The sequence below is a fragment of the Trachypithecus francoisi genome, unplaced genomic scaffold (assembly GCF_009764315.1).
Source record: "Trachypithecus francoisi isolate TF-2019V2 unplaced genomic scaffold, Tfra_2.0 Lachesis_group7, whole genome shotgun sequence".
Lineage (NCBI taxonomy): Eukaryota > Metazoa > Chordata > Mammalia > Primates > Cercopithecidae > Trachypithecus > Trachypithecus francoisi.
The window spans coordinates 97,725,462-97,743,875 of NW_022681472.1; the positions used below are offsets into that span (position 1 = coordinate 97,725,462).

Here is an 18,414-nt window from a genome sequence, read left to right on the forward strand (position 1 = left end):
TCCCCACTGTGAGGAGGAGAGCACAGGCTCAGAGGCCACCACAGAACCCAGTGGGTGGATGTGGGGAGGGGCCCAGGTCTTCACTGCTCCCAGCGAGGCTGGTGGGCAGGGGCGAGGGCTGGTGTGGGGCTCCTGGAGGACTCCCTGGGAGAGGGGGTGGCACTGAGGGGCAGAGGCAGCAGGATAGGTCTACAGGCAGGTGGCCGCTGGGGCTCAGGAGGCATGGGCGGAGCTGGCCCGCGAAGAGGAGGAGGCGCCTGTCCGTCTGTCTGTTGTCGCCTGTCTCTGTCTCTCCTCTGCTCCTCCCCTGCTGGCTTTGTCCGTCCGTCTGTCCTCTATCTCATTCCCTCCAAGCTTCTCTCTCCCTCCAGGTCTCTGAGTTCTGGGCTCCACCCTCCCTCCCCACCATGGCCATCTTGCTCTGCCCTTCAGGGCCTGGACCCCTCACCTGGGGCCTGTGGGCTGTCTGAGGGTCCTCGACCAGGGGATCCTACTTGGCCTACCCCACACCAGACAGCCCATCCCCCTCCAGCCTGTCTCCCCTCCCCTGTCACCTCCTAGACTGTCAGGAACCTGGATCTTCCCCAAAGAGCCCTTCCCCCTTGCCCAGCTTCCCAGGACCTCCCTCCTGAGTGCCTGGGTCCCGTCAGAGACCTCGGGCTTGGGGAGGGGGTGCTGGGACCTCAGTGTTGACGGTGGGCTCCTCCCCAGCCTGGGGGATGGGCTCGAGAGGGAAGGGGCAGAGCGTGGGACAGGATTGGGGGAGCCCTGGGGAGGAGAGGTGCAGACGCAGCCTGGGCGGTGGAGGACCCCTAGGGAGACTCACCCCAGAGAAGATGTGCTGCTTGACCCAGGCCCCCAGAGAGAGACGGGGCCTTAGGGCTGGGTCCCCACCAAGGCCTGGAGATGCAGGGTTCAGGGCAGGGTGTCCCTGGGGGCAGGGACTGGGGCGGCAGCGCTGACGCCCTCCATCCCCAGGGCCTCCCTGTGGAGCTCCTGCGTGGTGCTGCCGCTGCTGGCGCTGACCTGGATGTCGGCCGTGCTCGCCGTCACCGACCGCCGCTCCGCCCTCTTCCAGATCCTCTTCGCCGTCTTCGACTCGCTGGAGGGCTTCGTCATCGTCATGGTGCACTGTATCCTCCGTAGAGAGGTGGGTGCGACAGCCTCTGTCGGGTCGGGTTCCTGTAGGGTCCTGGGGCTGCTGGGTGGTCTCCTCCTTCCTCGAGGACTTTGGCAGGGAGATTGTGGGTAGGCGCAGCGTCCGTGACCCTGACGCATCTGCAGGCCTCGGGGGTCCACAGAGCGGGGCCTGCAGGTAAGTGTGTCCCCCTGACTCCCTGGGAGCGGCCCAGGCAGTGCAGCACCTTCCCAAAGATGCCCTGCACCTGGCTTAGGGGCGTGGGGGACATGGGGCCCCATCCTCAAGGGGCCCCATCCTCAAGGGGCCTACAGGAGCAAGGAAGCCAGCAGCAGAAGTAGACAGCTTCCAGGGCAATAGAGACTCCTGCTTCTGGCATTTTCTGGATCTTTCCAGAAGGTGTCACTAGAAGGTTTTCACCAAACTGCATCCGAGCTACCACCTGGTGGCCACAACTGGGATGCTCTTGCGGAGGCTGGAATGTGGGAAAGCTGCATGTCAACCTTGGCGGATGAGGACACCTGCTTCCAGATCAGCACCAGGAGGGCGGAAGGCCCCGGAGCGGGCTGGCCACCTCCCTCTTCCTGGGTCCCCCTGGAGAGACGGCAGAGGGACTGTTGAAAAGTACGCAGGTTCCCAAGGATGAAGAACACAGGAGAAGCCGACAGTAGGGGAGCTGGCAGGTGGAGAAGCAGGATGAGAAATGCAGCCCCAGCTGACTGGAGACAGCTCAGGCCTCGGCCAGCTGTAGGGAGCCAGACAGAGGGTGGCAGGAGTGGGGCCCGCCCCCTCCCCAGGATCTCTGGCTGCCACAGGAACGTCAGGCGTGGGTGCCCTGGTTTTCCAGGCCTTAGGTGGCGATTTCCATCCCAGCCTGGAAGGGCAGGGCTGCCCTGCTTGGCCTGCACGGCCTGGGCCTCACTCTCTGGGCAGAGTGAATGGAGGGGCTCTGGCCTGGCGCAGCCGGCACAGCTGAAGATGGGGGTGCCACCTGGAAACAAGTGGGGAAGTGGACACGCTGAGCCTGGGTCACGTGTCAGCTCTGGCCTCCCAGACCCAGACCTCTGCGGGGAGGTGTGAACACCCCCTCTCGAGGCAATCTGATTTCGTGGAAAGACAGGAGGAAGAGCCGGAGTTCTGATGTGCAGCAGTGAAACGGCTCCCATAGCAGCCAGCCACCAGCTGGGCAGTGCTCCACATTTACATCCCAGCAGCTCCTGATGAGGACAGCAGAGCTCCTGTTAGAGCTGCAACCCACCCAGACAAGCAGGAAAACAGCGTGGGAACAGAGGCAGCCCAGGAAGGAGAAACCTCACTGACCCCTCCTTATCCTCACCTGGGAGAAGTCGCTCGCCCTGGTGAGCAACACATGGGCCGGGCCCTGGCCCCAGCAGTGAACTCATGTTAGTGAATCTCACGACAGCTCCTAAAGCAGGTGCCATCTGCTCCGTTCCACAGACAGGACAGCTCCAGAGAGCTCATCACGGGAGCTTGTCACCGTGGCTGGGATTTGAGGCCAGGCAGTTCTCTAAGGCCACACTCCTGGCCCTCAGTGCCTGGCTTCTGTGAAACAAGAACAGTAGCCTATGAAAAAGGAACAAAAAGAGCCTTGTGGAAATTAAAAACAGAGAGCAGCTCAAACTCAGTAGGAGGAAAATGGAGGCAAAATGTTTCACAAAATAGAAAAGATGGAAATTGGAGAGATTTCTCAAGCAACTAGGCGAATCCCCAAGGACCAACTGACCGGTGATGGGAGCTGCAAAGGAGACAGTGGAGAGGAGGAGCTCCAGGCAGGCAGAGCCCAGGGCCACCTGGAGCAGAGAGCTGGCGCTAGGGGTCTCAGATGTGCAAGAAGCCTCATGGTTGTCACATGGGGTCAGAGAAGGAGGGGACCCGGCATGCGCCCATGGTGGGTGGGGACGGAGGACACCAGGGCCAGACCCTGAAGCCCCCAGTGAGCTCCCAGCCCCTGCGTGTGGGCTCCATGCTGCAGGGCCTTCAAGGTCCTGCTCAGAGAGGGCTTCCGCCTGGGCCTGGTAGCAAGGGGCCTCAAGCCCTACCCAGGTCCTCAGCCTCAGGGGTGGTGGCCAGGGCTGCAGGGCGCGCTGAGGAGGCTGGGGCAGGTGGAGGCCATGCCAGGCAGCCCAGCCGGCCCTGTGGCCTGGGACACTCCTGCAGATGGGCAAGTCAGTCCCTCGTCTACCAATGAAGCCGGGGCCTCCTGGGCTAAGGCTGGTTCGGGCGTTCCCAGAGAGGGTACCAGAGGGACTTCGGGAGCCCCAGCTCCTCTGCTCACCCACAAAGAACACTTCCCTACCTGCCTGTGGGACCGGGCACACGGTAGGTGCCCAGTAGGCATTTGCAGGGCAGGTCCGTGAGGGAGAGGATGGCAGGAAGGCATACCTGCTGTGGCGGCCTGGAGTCCTTAGCTGGTGTCCAGGGATCAGAGGCCAGCGAAACCCTGGCTTCCAGGCCTGGCCCTGCCTCTGACCAGCTGTGAGGCCGTGGACAATTCTCTCCCCCGCTCTGGGCCTCGGTCCCCATCTGCCTGATGAGAGGGGTGGGCTGGGTGTCCTCAGCCCCCCAGCAGCATGAAGCAGATTACTGGGTGAGGGAACGGGGCCACAGGTCCGTGGTTGAGTGGGTGGGTAGGTGGGTGCCTGGAAGCCAGGAGTCCCAGCTTGCCCTCTTTCTGCTTCTGCCAACTTCTGTTTGGATGCCTCCTCCAGGAAGCCCTCTGTGCTTTCATGCCTCCCCCCCAGGATTCCCTTTATACACTGTTACCACCGGATGGAGTGTCAGTGTGCTGCCCAGAGCAGCCAGCAGGAGGTGGCTGCTGGCCCCAGGGGAGGGACAGTTGACATTCCTAGATGATGTCTTTACCTCCTTGGGAGCTCCCTGTCCATAAGCTCTGTGCTGGCCGCTGGGTAGGTCTTCCTCTGTAGCCCCTCCTACAGAGCCTGCTGCCGTCATCACCACTGTCCGCCCGGAGAGTGGGTGGCCGTGAAGGGTGAAATGCCCCTTGACAGTGTGCCGTTCCCAGTGGGGTGGCTGTGGGGAAGGGCCAGGCTCACGGTCCCTGGCACAGCACCCCACGCCCCCAGCGGACACTCGTAGGGCACTGAGGGCCAGGCTTTCCACTGGCTCAGAGAAGGCAACGACGTTGAGGCTGCTGGAGATGCAGGCCGGGCCCAGGGACACCTTCGGCCCACTACAGGTCATCACAGGTTCTCTCAGGCGGACTCTGGCCCGAGGGCCTGCAGCAGCTCTCGGTGCTGGGAGCTCGGTAGAGAGAATCTCAGACAGGAGAGGGGTAGGCTCTTCCCTCCTGGGGTCTCGTTTCCCCTTCTCCACCCAGTGGGTCATGACCCTGCAGACCAGAGGTGGCCCTGTGAGGAGGCCTCCCGCTGGGGGGCCCTGCCCTTCCCCGAGACGTCCGCCCCCCCCGCCCCCCACCCCAGAGATGCCGCTCACCTGATCTGGCGCTGGTGCAGGGTAGGGGCGTGGCTGCCACTGAGGTGCTCGGCTCTCCCTCCCAGGTCCAGGACGCTGTGAAATGCCGTGTGGTTGACCGGCAGGAGGAGGGCAACGGGGACTCGGGAGGCTCCTTCCAGAACGGCCACGCACAGCTCATGGTAGGACTCGGGGCCCGGGGACTCAGGCTGCCCCACCCACCGTGTACCCCCCCGGGTGCCTCCAGGCCCTCACCATGCCCCAAGCTCCCCTGGGCCCCAGCAGCTCTGCTGAGAGGAGCTCTGAACCCAGTGTGCAGTTGGGAAAACAGGCTCGCCAAGTGGAACCCCTGGTCCGGGGTTTCCAGCTGGGAAGGGCTGAGCTGATGAGTTTGGAGGTCTCCGCGGAGGCTGCATCCACCCCACCCTCACCCCGCTGCAGCAGTGCCTGTCTGGCTGGACACCACCCTCTGAGCATCCCAGCCCTCATCTCAAGGTCCCCATCCTCACGCCTCCCAGGCCCACCCTCATCGCCCTCCATCCCCACCCAGGAGTGTCCTGCTCAGCTGCCACCTAGGAGTCCAGCCTAGCCTGCCCATCCACTGCCCCTACCCCGCGTATTCCCACCTGCTGCCTCCCTGGTGCTCCCTGGGTGCTGCCCTGGCCTCAGCCCCTGCAGGGGTGGTGACCCTCCCTTGTGGCCCCTGGCCATCCTGCCTTCACCCTCTATGGGCTCTCTGCCCTCCCCCTGCCCATCCTGGTGTCCTCAGCCCTGTGTTCTGCACCCCCTGCCCCTGCCCGCGCCTGTGCCTGTGGCCTGCCCTCTTTACAGCACAGCGTTCCCAGGACACGCGTAGGCTCTGGGAGGGCGGCCCGAGTGGCAGCTCCTACATACGGGCCCCCAGCAGCCCCCCATGGAGCCTCAACTCTTCACACCTGGACCTCAGCATCTTCTTCCTGCAGCCCTGTGCCCCCGGGGCCCAGCCAGGACCATGGTGGGCTCTTAGTCACCAAGTCTGCTCCCACCCACACCTGTCACTAGACCTCCTGCCTCAGCACCCGGGGGCTGTCGCACGGGGTGGAGCCAGGCCCCCTTCTCCACCCTCCAGGCCTCAGAACAACATCCACACCCTGGCCTGGTCCTAAGCAGAACCTGCAGCTGTGCTGGTCTTGCTCCTGCCCCTGTGTCCTTCATACAAGCTTCCACCCCAGGGGTTGCCTACCCTGCACACTCCCATGAGTCCCCTCCTCCAGGGAGTCCTCCTTGACTCTTGCCCCGTCGGGCCACCTGTTTGGGCTTAGGCCACACCCCAGGTGAACTCTGCACGGCTGGCACGCGGGAGGTGCTCCCTGGGTCCCGGGGTGCCTGGCCACCTCACGGTGGTCGTGAAGCTCACAGGCAGGGCCTGTCCTGGACAGATGACATGTCCAGCCCCGGGTGAGGGTGAGGTCCCTCGGTGAGACGGCCACCTCGGCTCTCAGGTGACATCCAGGCAGGCCCCTCATGGCTCCATGCCACAGTGTCTCCGTCGGCCAGGGCGAAGGTGTCTGCCAGTGGCTAGCTTGTCACTTTGGGACACAGCTTCCCCTCCCCCAGTGTTCCTCCTGGCCTGACCTCTGATCCCAGGGGGAGTATTTCGTTGTCTCCAGCCAACCCAACCCCTGCGTTTGCAGGGAAGAAACCTCCAGGTTTTCAGTGAAGGGCAGGCCTGTCCCCTGGAGCCCCAGGGCCCCTGGAGAAGGACAGCCCCAGGCCTGGGCAGGTCCTGAGCTCCCTGAGGGTGGGCCTGGGCCGCCCACTGCTGCTTCCCCAGCTGACTGTCAGCCTGGTGTGGCTGCCTGAGGTGGTGGGTGCTGGCCTTGGTCCTGAATTGCATGTTTAACCCCCCTCCGCCGCCTCTGCCCAGCCCGTGGGTAGGGCCCCCTTGGAGGGATGTGGGGGACCAAGGGGGAGAGTTCTGGTGCCGCAGGCCCAGGGCCATTCGTGAGGCCTGGGGAAAGAGACGAGACCGGAGGAGGTAGGAGGTCCTCAGCTCCCCAGATGCCTTGCAGAGAGCACGCGGGTGCCATACAAACAGGCTCACACACACGTGCATGCACGCACACAACCTCAGAAACACACAGAGCCACATACAGAAATATACAAACACGTACATGCACCAAACACTCAGACGCATTCTCTCACGTTTACAAACACATGAATCCACCCATAAACACGGAGACACAAATTCACCACTTACACACAGACACATTCACAAGCACGCATGCGCACTCACACGCACACATGCATCCATCCAGAGACGCAAACGCCCGCCACAGGAGCAAGTGCATAGGGAGGCGCGGTTGCCCACGTGGGCACTGGGCTGTGGACGTGGATGGCGGTTCCTCCGGGCATCCAAAGCACCGTGGCCCTCCTGAGTGATCTGTGCACGCGTGCACACACCCCCGCTCCCAGAGGCGCTCACCCTGCCCTGCCGTTTCTGTCCTACAGACCGACTTCGAGAAGGACGTGGATCTGGCCTGTAGATCAGGTGAGCGCCCGACAGGTGAGAGGACAGTGCCAGCCCGACCCCCTGCACGGCCCCACTCCATGCCTCCACCTGTGCATCACCCACATCCCCCATCCCTGTCCACCCCTGCCGCCCCCACCCACACCCAGCCACACCATCAGGCCCACCCGGACCCAGGGGACCTGCCCTGGGGGCCCAGCCGAGGCAGCGACCTTGGCCACCTTGCCTCCCACCCCCACCCACGCCCCAAGGCCGAAGGAGGGTCCATGGGGCATGATCAGAAGCTTCCAGAACACTGCCCTGGCATTCCTGCTGAGTAGGTGCCCGTGCAGCCCCTGGCTGCCTCCCCTGCCCACCTGGCATCTCCTCTTCCTCTGTCGTGGCTCCAGCTTGGAGCACAGCCCCACCCTAGTGCCCCTCTGCCCACCCACCTCCTGTCTGCCCGCCTCTGGCACCTGTGTTCTGTGCCACCGTCATTTCCTCATTACCAGTCCCAGCAGGGGGAGAAGTGAGTGGGACTTTCAGGCTAGGGGGACAATGGGGAGCAAGAGGAAGGCAGGGAGAAGGACCCACCGTGGAGCCCTTGGCCGGTGCTGAGCTTCCTGGAACCAAGTGCAAAAAGGGAATGACTGCCCAATAAAGGAAGCTCTGCTGCCCATCCCCAAGCGTCAGACTGGGAGGGTCTGTTTCTGTCCCCACCACTGTTCTGTGAACCAGGTCCTGAGGCAGTGACAGGCGATGGCTTTCTGGGCTGTGGAGAGGCCAATGGACCATGCATCCTCTGGTCATTTAGATATTTGAGGAGCACATTCTCTAAAGACAGGCCTGGCAGAGGAGCTGGGACAGCCCCAGGTGGGGAGTGTGTGCTGGTACCAGTTGGGCCCCAGGAGGGCTTCCTGGAGGAGGTGACATCAGGACTGGGGTGAATGGGAGCTGGACAAAAAGTACCTTCTGCCCCCTTGGGTCTCCTGTGATCCAGTCCCACAGCCTCTCCGAGGGCGGCCCCAGGACTTGGAGCCTCAGGTGACTGGTGTGTGGGGGCCTCTCTGGGCCCCTGATTCCCTCTCATTTGTGTGCTGTCTGCGGTGCCTTCTGGATCGCATGCAGCTAGTGGATGTGCCATGAGCAACTGGTGCTGTGTCTGGAAGCTTCCTCAAAGGGGGAGGGTGGGCGGGGCACCAGCGAGGGGCCTGGGCCTGGGGGGAGCTTGGCTTTTATTCCGCCCTGAGCTGGACAGATGCGAGGGAGGCATCCAGATCCCTCACATGCCAGGCGCTCATTCTGCCTTGTGGGAAGCAAAGCGTGAGGTGTGGGGGAGGTCGGGAGCCCCAGTGTCTGTGCGGGGTGGGGCGGCCTTGGGGACGTGTGTCCCAAGAGTGCTGCGGCTGTCCGGGTGGGGCATGTGGGTCTGACGGGGAGGATGACGGGTCGCTCTTGGGTGGGGACGGTGGGGGCAGGGCTGAAGATGGGCACAGGGTGTTGCTATCCAGAGGGTAGAGGAGAGGACGGGGCCAGGAGCATGGCCTGCCCAGCTCTGAGGGGGAGAGGGAAGCCTATGTTTGGGAGAGTGAGTGACCCCTGGCTAGGCAGCTCAGGGGGCATCGGTGACCCTGGGGCCTGTGTGCCTAGCAAGGTGGCTGAAGGGAGCAGCTGGTGAGCACAGGCATCCAGGGCTGGCTTGGTGTGTGGGTAACCATCTGACAGCCTGCACAGGGCAGGACATGGGGCAGGCCAGGCTTCCCAGGAAGGGTCCCAGGGTCTGGATCTTTGGAGACTGGGGCTTGGAGAAAGGAAGGGTGTGGAGGGTGGGCACCCCTCTGGCAGGGGCAGGCGGCTGGGTGAGGGTCAGCTTGCGGCTCTCTGCCGACCAGGAGCGGCTGGATTCATTGGCAGGAGGTCGGGGGCAAACTGGAGCCCCACTCAGAGGTCAGGGCGGCTAGGGCCCTTGCAGCTGACCAGAGACAGAATCAAGAGGTGTCTGCGTATGGAGACTTTGCTCCAGGGACTGGGAGGCCCTCAGGGCAGAGTGGGGAGGCTTGCAGGCCCCAGGGGCAGTGATGCAGGAAGGGCTGTGACAGAGGGCCAGGGCCTCACGGCTGCACTTGGGAGCACTGGGGGGTCGGCTGGGCTCTGCCACAAGAACAGGCCATTCCGCCTGTGTCCCTGTGCTTCCGGGAGTTGAGGCCGCCCTCACCTGCTCTTCTCAGCGCTGGGGAGGGCAGTGTGTGGGTGACAGCCATTTGTCTTCTTGGGGCTGGCGGAGAGGGACACCCTGTGTGGCAGCCTCATCTGAGGACACAGGAACCCTAGGGGCTGTAGCACCAGGCTTGGGTAGGGTGGTACCTGCAGTCGGCCCTCAGATCGGGACCCAGCAGGACCTGGCCGGGGTCTCCCAGGAGGTGGCGGCCTCACAGGGCAGACTGGGCCCCTTTCCTGCTGGGGACCATCCTACGCTGTCCTCATCCCCACACCTGTCCCCGTTGTCTCCCCCGCGGCCCCTGCAGTGCTGAACAAGGACATCGCAGCCTGCCGTACAGCCACCATCACAGGCACACTGAAGCGGCCGTCTCTGCCCGAGGAGGAGAAGCTGAAGCTGGCCCATGCCAAGGGGCCGCCCACCAATTTCAACAGCCTGCCGGCCAACGTGTCCAAGCTGCACCTGCACGGCTCACCCCGCTATCCCGGCGGGCCGCTGCCCGACTTCCCCAACCACTCACTGACCCTCAAGAGGGACAAGGCACCCAAGTCCTCCTTCGTCGGTGACGGGGACATCTTCAAGAAGCTGGACTCGGAGCTGAGCAGGGCCCAGGAGAAGGCTCTGGACACGAGCTACGTGATCCTACCCACAGCCACGGCCACGCTGCGGCCCAAGCCCAAGGAAGAGCCCAAGTACAGCATCCACATTGACCAGATGCCGCAGACCCGCCTCATCCACCTCAGCACGGCACCCGAGGCCACCCTCCCTGCCCGCAGCCCGCCCTCCCGCCAGCCCCCCAGTGGCGGGCCCCCTGAGGCGCCCCCTGCCCAGCCCCCACCGCCCCGCCCCCACCTCCCCCACCTCCCCAGCAGCCCCTGCCCCCACCGCCCAGTCTGGAGCCGGCACCCCCCAGCCTGGGGGAGCCCGGGGAGCCTGCGGCCCATCCAGGACCCAGCTCGGGGCCCAGCACCAAGAACGAGAATGTCGCCACCTTGTCTGTGAGCTCCCTGGAGGTGAGGGGGGCAGGGGTGGGCTGCACCCCAGCCAGCGAAGGCAGGGCTGCAGCAGCTGGGTCACCCCTGCTGGGTGGGACCCCCATGCCGTCAGCGGGGCGGGCTGTGTTGGGACCCAGCTGTGCTGGCTCTGCCTCCCAGCTGCACCCCGCACCCCTGGCCCTGCTGGGTGTGCTGAGTACGTCTGCCATGTGGTCCCTACCCTAGGCTTGGCAGCGTGGTCTCACCCCGTTTCAGAGGGGCTCAGGGACCCACAGTCTGTACCCACGAAGCAGGACCTGCACCTTGCACAGTCACTAGTCCAGCCCGTGGGGCAGCCTGGCGGCACGTACCTGCCTAGGTCAGCCTGGAGCCTGCAGCTGACCTGGCCTCAGTCGGCCTGCAGGATGTGGTTTTTGGGGGAGCCCGTCCCCACCACCTGGCTCCTGGCCTCTGGTGATGCTGCCCTGTGTCCCTGAGTTCTCTGTCGGGGGACCCAGCCATGTGTCCCTGAGTTCTCTGTCGGGGGACCCAGCCATGTAGCCCCAAGTTCAGGTCTCCTTGATCCTGGGGAGTGAGTCGTGGGCAGGCGAGCTGAACACCCTAGCCCAGCCCTGGGGCTGCTCGCTGGCACCCAGCGCATAGCTGGATGAGCTGCCTCAGTGCATCCCCAGGCATGTCCCCTGGGTCTGGCCTGGTCCCTGAAGGCAGGGATGAGATGAGCAAGTCCCTGATGCCCTCAGTCTCAGGCAGGGAGAGGCGTGGACTTGTCAGGAGATTTTAGGGACCCTTGGCGAAATGTTCATGAACCCCTTCTCCCTGCAGCGGCGGAAGTCGCGGTATGCAGAACTGGACTTTGAGGTGAGTCCTGGTGTCCACCTCCCCCAGACACTTAGGGCCAGATGTGCTCTGAGCTCCCACACGGCCAGGCAGCTCCCTAGGAGCCAGGGGATGGGCAGGGCAGGCAGGGTGGGCTCCTGGGCCAGGACTCACTGCCCAGACCCCACCTGCAGAAGATCATGCACACCCGGAAGCGGCACCAAGACATGTTCCAGGACCTGAACCGGAAGCTGCAGCACGCGGCGGAGAAGGACAAGGAGGTGCTGGGCCCAGACAGCAAGGTCTGAAGGGCAGGGAGGGGCGGGGTGGGGAGAGCCCTTAGGTCAGGCCTCGTCTCCCTTCTTCCCTGGCTTTGCCCACTTCGTCCACTCATTCATTCATTCATTCATTCATTTGCCTGTCCCTGAGGGCCGGCCTGACCCTGCCATGCCAGACTCTGGAGGCCATGGCCATGCTGGGAGCTGAGCGGTCACCAGCCTGCTCCTGGGGCCAGGGGTCTGGATTAGGGTGGAGCCAATCCAGCACAGGGCCCCCATAGCCTGACCCGACTGTGGGGTTCGCAACCTCTGCCAAGGCTGGGGAGAGGATCTGCACCTGCTGCTGCCCAGCTCTGTTCTGGGCTCTTGTCCTGAAAGCCCCATCCTGTCCCTGTTCTTGTCCCCCACCTCCCGTCCCTTCCTCACTGATTCGTGTCTGCCTCCTCCCCCTGCTCCTTGGGCTCATGGCTCTCCCTCCGGGCCCCACCCCTCCTGCACTACCGGGCCACCCAGCAGCCAGAAAAGCAGCAGACGCCCAACAAGAGGCCCTGGGAGAGCCTCCGGAAAGCCCACGGGACGCCCACATGGGTGAAGAAGGAGCTGGAGCCGCTGCAGCCGTCACCGCTGGAGCTTCGCAGCGTGGAGTGGGAGAGGTCGGGCGCCACGATCCCGCTGGTGGGCCAGGACATCATCGACCTCCAGACCGAGGTCTGAGCGGGTGGGCGGCGGCCACGCACTGGGCCGTGGAGGAGGGATGCTGCTCCGCCCGCTCCTGCCGCAGACGGGCACAGACACGCTCGCGGGTGGCGGGCCAGGCCCGCGCCCCGGCCTCAGGGCGCTCAGACGGCGGCCAGGCACAGGGCCCGCAGTGCTGGGACCAGAGCCAGATGCAGGACAGGAGGCGGCCCGGCCAGCGGGCACAAGGCACCCGAGGCTGAAGGTGCCTCAGACTCTGCCCTCCTCGGGCCGAGGCCCGGCGGGCAGATGGGCAGACGGCTGTGGACCGTGGACAGGCCCAGTGCGGCCAGCGTCCTAGGGTGCCCACCTGAGCTCCTGCTGCGGAGGACCAGCCTGCTTGGCCCGGCCGGCCTGGCACCGTTTTTTAAACCCCCCCATCCCTTGGGAAGCAGCCAGCCCCCCACACCTTCCAGGGCCCTGGGCCCCTCCTAGACCCAGGTGGAGAGCACAGCCCTCCGACCCTCACGGCCCCCAGGGGCAGGACTGAGCCTCTCCAGGAAGAAGCAGGGGGGAATCTATTTTTTCTCTCCTTTTCTTTTCTTCAATAAAAAGAATTAAAAACCCATGTTCTCTCTGTGTGGTCTCCCTCTGCGTGGCCCGGTGCCCTGGCCCAGCTCTGGCTGCTGGGGTGAAGTCCTCTGCCTGGCCTTGGTGTCCCCTCATCCCTGGGCCAGGAGGACTGGGGAGGCCAGGTGGGCCCTGCAGCTCCTGCCTTGCCCTGCGCCTGGACGTCTGGGCCTTGGGCTCCCAGGCCAGCGGCCGTGTGGCTCCCAAGGCGTCCGCTCTCCCTGGGGCTCTGGGAACATTCAGGGAGCCCCAAGTGCTGGTGCCCTTGGCTCCCTCCTGACCCTTCTCAGCACATGAGCTTCACACCGCTCTGAGGCCCCTCAGTGGGGACACATGCGACTCCCCTTGTTCCTTGAGTCATTTTCAGGAGGGACAGCATGAACACACCGATTCTTTAAAATAGTCTGACACAGTGGAAATGCATGGGGTCAGGGACTCCAAGGGAGGGAGGAAGCCTCCCTCTCAGTGATGCCACCTCCTTCCCGCCCACCTGGGGCCCTGCCCTGCTCTGCCCTGGGGCAGGCACAGTTCTGGGTCCCCTCTTCATTGCTGGGGCACTTCCTATCCCCAGGCCTGGGTCCTGTCTGCCCAGGGGGGCATGGGGAGCACCTGTGAACACTCCTAGGCCCTCCCCCACCGGCCCAAATGGAGGCCCCTCCTTCCCTGCACCCTCCTCCCACCCCAGGAGCTTTGAGATGCACGTCCTGCCTTCCTCTGTGTCTCCGGCAGGGGGCAGCCTGAGCCTCCGAAGGGAGGCTGGTTGGGGGAAGCCACAAGGCTGGCAGGGACAGTAGCGGGGAAGGAGGGGACCCCTCAGACTGTGCACTCCACCCTGCAGGGCCCCAGGACCAGGAGAAAATTGCACAGAGGCTGGGCCATGAGAGCAATGCCGTGCCAAGCTGCAGAGGGGGCTATAGCCTGGCATCCCCCTTGCCCCCCTGCAGCCTCAACTGTGCCTTGTCCCTCCTCCTGACCCCAGAGTCCTCACCAGCAGAAAGGGCGGGACAGGGGAGGTGCTTGTGGGTGCAGTGACCGCAGTGACCGCAGTGACCGCAGTGGCCGCAGTGACCGCAGTGGCCGTGGGTGATTACAGATGGTCACATGTGGCCATGACTGACTGCACTGAGTGGGTGGACGTGGAGTGGATGTCTGGGAACGGGGCGGTGTGTCTGCAGTGACCCACAGGAGATGGTGCAAAGTCCCTGGATTCCAGCAGTTGAGAAGCACAGTCCCTGAGCCGCAGATCGGAGCACCCCAGAAAACCAGAATGTTTTGGCGAGATTGGACAACAAAACCCGATGAAAACCGAGTCACACTATACATCTAAAGCTCCTTTGAACCGCTGCATGCACACGCGTGTATGTTCTGCAGCAGGGATGCTAATGCATTTTATTATGCTCCTCCCGGGATACTAAGTGAAATGTCACACACATCACACCTTCTTTCTTAACCCGAACAGTTTCCACTTGGCACCGGGGTTTCAGATAAGAAGCTGTGGACTGTGGTCCCTTCCTCATCCTTAGTTACGGAAAGAAACTAAGGATGGCCCCTGGGAGCAGGTGGAGAAAGCGCTGAGCGCCCAGCTCCCCTCCTGCAGAAGGCAGCACAGAGCCTGGGGCAGGTTTTGGAGGTGGGGCTTCCACTCAGGTCACCCCATCCTTGTAGAGGGGCCAGAGCAGGTTCTTGGCCAGCTCCCTGACCTCCTGGCCCCATGTTCACACCCAGTGACAGGAGAAGCTGCAACAAAACAAAACAACGAATAACAGGAAGGGACCCAAGCCACACAGCCCTGCATGCAAAGGAAGCAACTCAGGACAGTGTGAGCCGCTGGCGTCAGACACACAGAGTGACCAGGAGCAGGAGCAACTCAGGACAGTGTGAGCCGCTGGGGTCAGACACACAGAGTGACCAGGAGCAGGAGCAACTCAGGACAGTGTGAGCCGCTGGGGTCAGACACACAGAGTGACCAGGAGCAGGAGCAACTCAGGACAGTGTGAGCCGCTGGCGTCAGACACACAGAGTGACCAGGAGCAGGGCTCAGTGTGTACCCCTCTCCTCTCCCATTCCCACACTGCTGCCCTGAGCGCAGCCACACCCACAGCAGAGGATGGGCAGATGTGGCCACGCTGTGAGCGTCATTGTGAAAGGTCATGAAGTGTGGAACAGCTGTGAACGCTGGGGCCAGGGCAGGACACAGGATAGAGCACCAGCCGTGAAAAGCCAGTCAAGGATACCCCATGTGGCAGAGGTTGCCGCACACTCACCATGGCCCATCACAGAATTGCTCTCTTCCCCTGTCTCTCAGAGCAAGAAGCTGGCCAGGGATCACCCCAGGAGATTCATCAAACCCTGAAGCCCTGCTTGGGTCTGCCCCAGGCACCTTCTTGTGGTGAGCCGTGTGCTGGGCAGTGCTTTGGGCCCGAGGCCAGCCCCAAGCTGGAACAGGCACCTCTTCCCAAACTTCTGCTGGTTTCCCTCTCTGCTTCATCCAGCTGCTCGGAGTGATGTGCTCTTGGCACTGAGCAAGGCAGGGACCACGATTCTGTCTGTAGGAGAGGACACCCAGACTCAAGCAGGCTGGCATCCCACGGTCATTGAGAACAAGGCTATACCCACAACGCAGTGTCCCCACCTCAAATTCCCTGACCCTCCCCACAACAGGTTGCTTTCCTGAGGGTACCAGTGGCATGTCCATCTGCCACTCCCTCCACCTGAAGCTACTTCTTTCCTGTGGAGTCCAGGGCTGACCAGTTTGCCAGAAAGATCTTCATGGAACTTGTGTTTACTCTATTGTCTTGGCCTCCTTGTACAAGTGCCACTCTCCTCAGCAACATGTCACTGGTGAAGTTGAGACCACCTCCTCTGACACCCTCCATCTGTCACCATCAGCAGCACCTGCCCTAGGGAGAACTGCTCGACTGAGAAAGTTGGAGGCCACTGTGATTGGCAGGAGCACTGTAGTGGCCAAAGGTGGGGGTGACAGTTTTGTGGACAGATCTGGGGTGGGAGATATTGGTGGTTGTGATGATGATGATGATGATAATGATGGTGACAGTAGTGCTGATGGCGATAATGGTGGTGATGGTTGTGGTGGTCATAGTGGTGATGATGGTGATGATGATGGTGATAATGATGATGATGGTGGTGATGGTGATGGTATTGGAGAGTGATTTTGGGTGCTGGTGATGCCCACAGCAGACACCACGATCTCTGTTGTAATGATGGTGCTTATAGGTTTAGAAATTACTATCTTGCCAGCTTACTCTGTTCCTCACTCCCATAAACTGGGAGTGTCTGGAAGATGGGTGGGTGGAAGGATGGGTGGGTGGACAGATGGAAGGATGGATGGGTGGAAAGGTGGAAGGGTGGATAGATGGATAGATGGATGGATGAAAGGATGGACGAATGGGGGATGGATGGATGGTGATGAACAGATGGATAGATGGACGTGTGGATGGATGAATGGGTAGATAAATGGATGGGTGGAGGAGTGGGTGGATGGATAGGTGGGTGGATGAGTGGGTGGATGGATGGATGGTGGATGGATGGATCGATGGATGGTGGATGGATGGGTAGATGGAAGAAAGGATACATAAGGACAATGACTAGAGTCTCTGAGTCACCTGGAGGTGGAGCAGACAGGAGTGGCAGCCACCCAGGCGCTGTGCGTCTCGTCAGCACCCACACTCCTGAGATGAGGAGGAAGCTCCTTCGCACCTAACTCCTATCTGCTCATTCCCCTTCCTGTCACCGACACAAACAATGCCAGAAGGGAAAGGAAGCCTAAGAAGGTTTCCCTACCCCCTGCACCAAGTGGCTTTGTCTCTAGGCAGGCCAGAGGCTCTTTCCGGCAAGGCCGTTCACAACCACCTCTTTCACCCCACTTCCCTGGCCCCAATCCAGCAGTAATAGAGCTTGCTGTCAGGAAGTCCTTCCTCAAGTCTAACCTGCATGCCTTGTGCTGCAACGTGAGGGCCCCTTTTCCCCTCAGTAGACTCTGCTCTTTGGTTCTCCCTCTTCCCCTTCTCCATCCTGACTGACCCCACCCCCTCACCACTGTCTGGGCTGTATCATGACCATTCAGTGGGGCCGTCCCCCAACCTCTATTGGTCTCATTCAAGATGAAGGCCAGACCCTCCTGCTGGGTCCACCTGGCTCCCCAGGCCCTGCTTCCCAGAAGGCTCAACTCCAGAGGAGCAATTGCATAGTGTGTGTCCTACTCCAGAATTTGTTCCAGAACCTTCCATTAGCCAGGAGTTCCCTTTTCAGCTCTGCTGCCCCCACCCCCAGCTCCCTATGATCTGTCCTGAAACAGGAAGCAGGGGAGGCATCTGCGTAGGAGTGCAGGGCCTGGAGAGGCCTGGGCCTGGAAGGGGAATGCAGGGCCTGGAGGGGGCTGGGCCTGGAGGGGGAGTGCAGGGCCTGGAGAGGCCGGGGCCTGATGGGGGCTGTGTCTGGAGTGCAGGGCCTGGAGGCCCCTGGTGAGGGTTCTGAAGTGCCCCTGAGGTGACAGAGCAGCTGGTGTCTCACCCAGGCACTGCCCACACCCTTCTAGCTCCTCACCACCCTGGGAGGTAAGCAGGGTCAGGAGGGACCAGGCAGCCTTTTCTGACCAGCGCCATCTCCCCAGCCCTGCTAGAGCCCCACAAGCTTCTTGGCTCTGAGGCATGGTCCTGGGGAGGGCTGAGCACCTCCCTGGAGACCCAGACCTAGGCGAGCATAAGTGGGAGGGGCCGGTGGGCCTTCACCACAGCCCTGCTCTGCAGTCTGCTCCCTGTGGCCCGGGGAGCTCTCAGACCCCTGCAGTGATGGTGCAGGCCCCTCCGAAGACCCTGAGCAGTACATAGGTATCCTATGTCTTTGGCCGGGTCAGCTCAGAGCAGCTCCTGAAGGGACCTGAACACAGGTGAGACTCCTCCCAGGATGCCTGGCCGCCCAGGCCCGCTCCTGGCCCTGCCTCAGACCCTCCCCGTCTGGGCCTCAGTTTCCCCATGGGTGCCAGCGGAGAGCCCTTCCGGGGCCAGCAGGCTGTGACTTGGCACTTCTTAAGGTGTCGGAAGCAGCGGGCTCTGGAGTATCTTGTCAGGTCCTAAAAATAATCAGGAGGGAGGAACATCTACGAATAACTGGTGAACGTGCGAGCCGCCCACCCCATGCACAGCGGAAACTCCTCCAAATAAGGCCTTGGCAGAGCCGGAAGCCTGAACCATCACCACTCATGTCAGCTGTGTTCCAGAACCTTCCCTCCCAGTGCCACAGGTTCTCCCCCAGAGGGCCCATCGGCCGGATCAGAGGCCTGGGCAGCCTGAACCATTCTAGGCACCCGGAGCCCATTGAGAGACGGCAGCCCTTCCCGTCAGAGGTCCTGAAATTTACAATTACAGAATCGAAGCATTTCCTAGCCTAGAAACTTGTATTTAAACGTACGCAACCTTAGAATAATCAAATTCAGACCCTTCCCCCAAATCGCAGAAGACATTGGCTCCAAAGCCCTGCCCAGCCCCCAGGAGAAGCAGGGACCCCACCTGGGGCTAGGGGCAGCGTGGTGGCCTCTCGGCCAGCCTCTAGGGGAATGGGGGATGGCTCCCAGCTCTCCCAGGAAGGCAGAGGCGGTGTCGCTGGGCTCAATATGGCTCTCTGGGAACACCATATGGACCTTGTCCAGGAAGGGGAGGTGGGGGGAGGCAGGAGGCAACACCCCCAGCAGCAACCTCCTCAGCCCC

General features: G+C 62.5%; 1 protein-coding gene across 1 annotated transcript in view; it reads left to right on the forward strand.

Annotated features, from left to right (window-relative positions):
• Positions 1 to 12,690, forward strand: part of ADGRB1 (adhesion G protein-coupled receptor B1) — a 96,984-nt gene extending 84,294 nt beyond the window's left edge. The window contains 8 exon segments of the mRNA XM_033202934.1: positions 979 to 1,150; positions 4,678 to 4,773; positions 7,082 to 7,121; positions 9,605 to 10,135; positions 10,138 to 10,310; positions 11,115 to 11,150; positions 11,303 to 11,410; positions 11,903 to 12,690. Coding sequence (XP_033058825.1) covers positions 979 to 1,150; positions 4,678 to 4,773; positions 7,082 to 7,121; positions 9,605 to 10,135; positions 10,138 to 10,310; positions 11,115 to 11,150; positions 11,303 to 11,410; positions 11,903 to 12,100 — 1,354 coding nt within the window. The 3' untranslated portion in view covers positions 12,101 to 12,690.
• Positions 12,691 to 18,414: the final 5,724 nt, after the last annotated feature.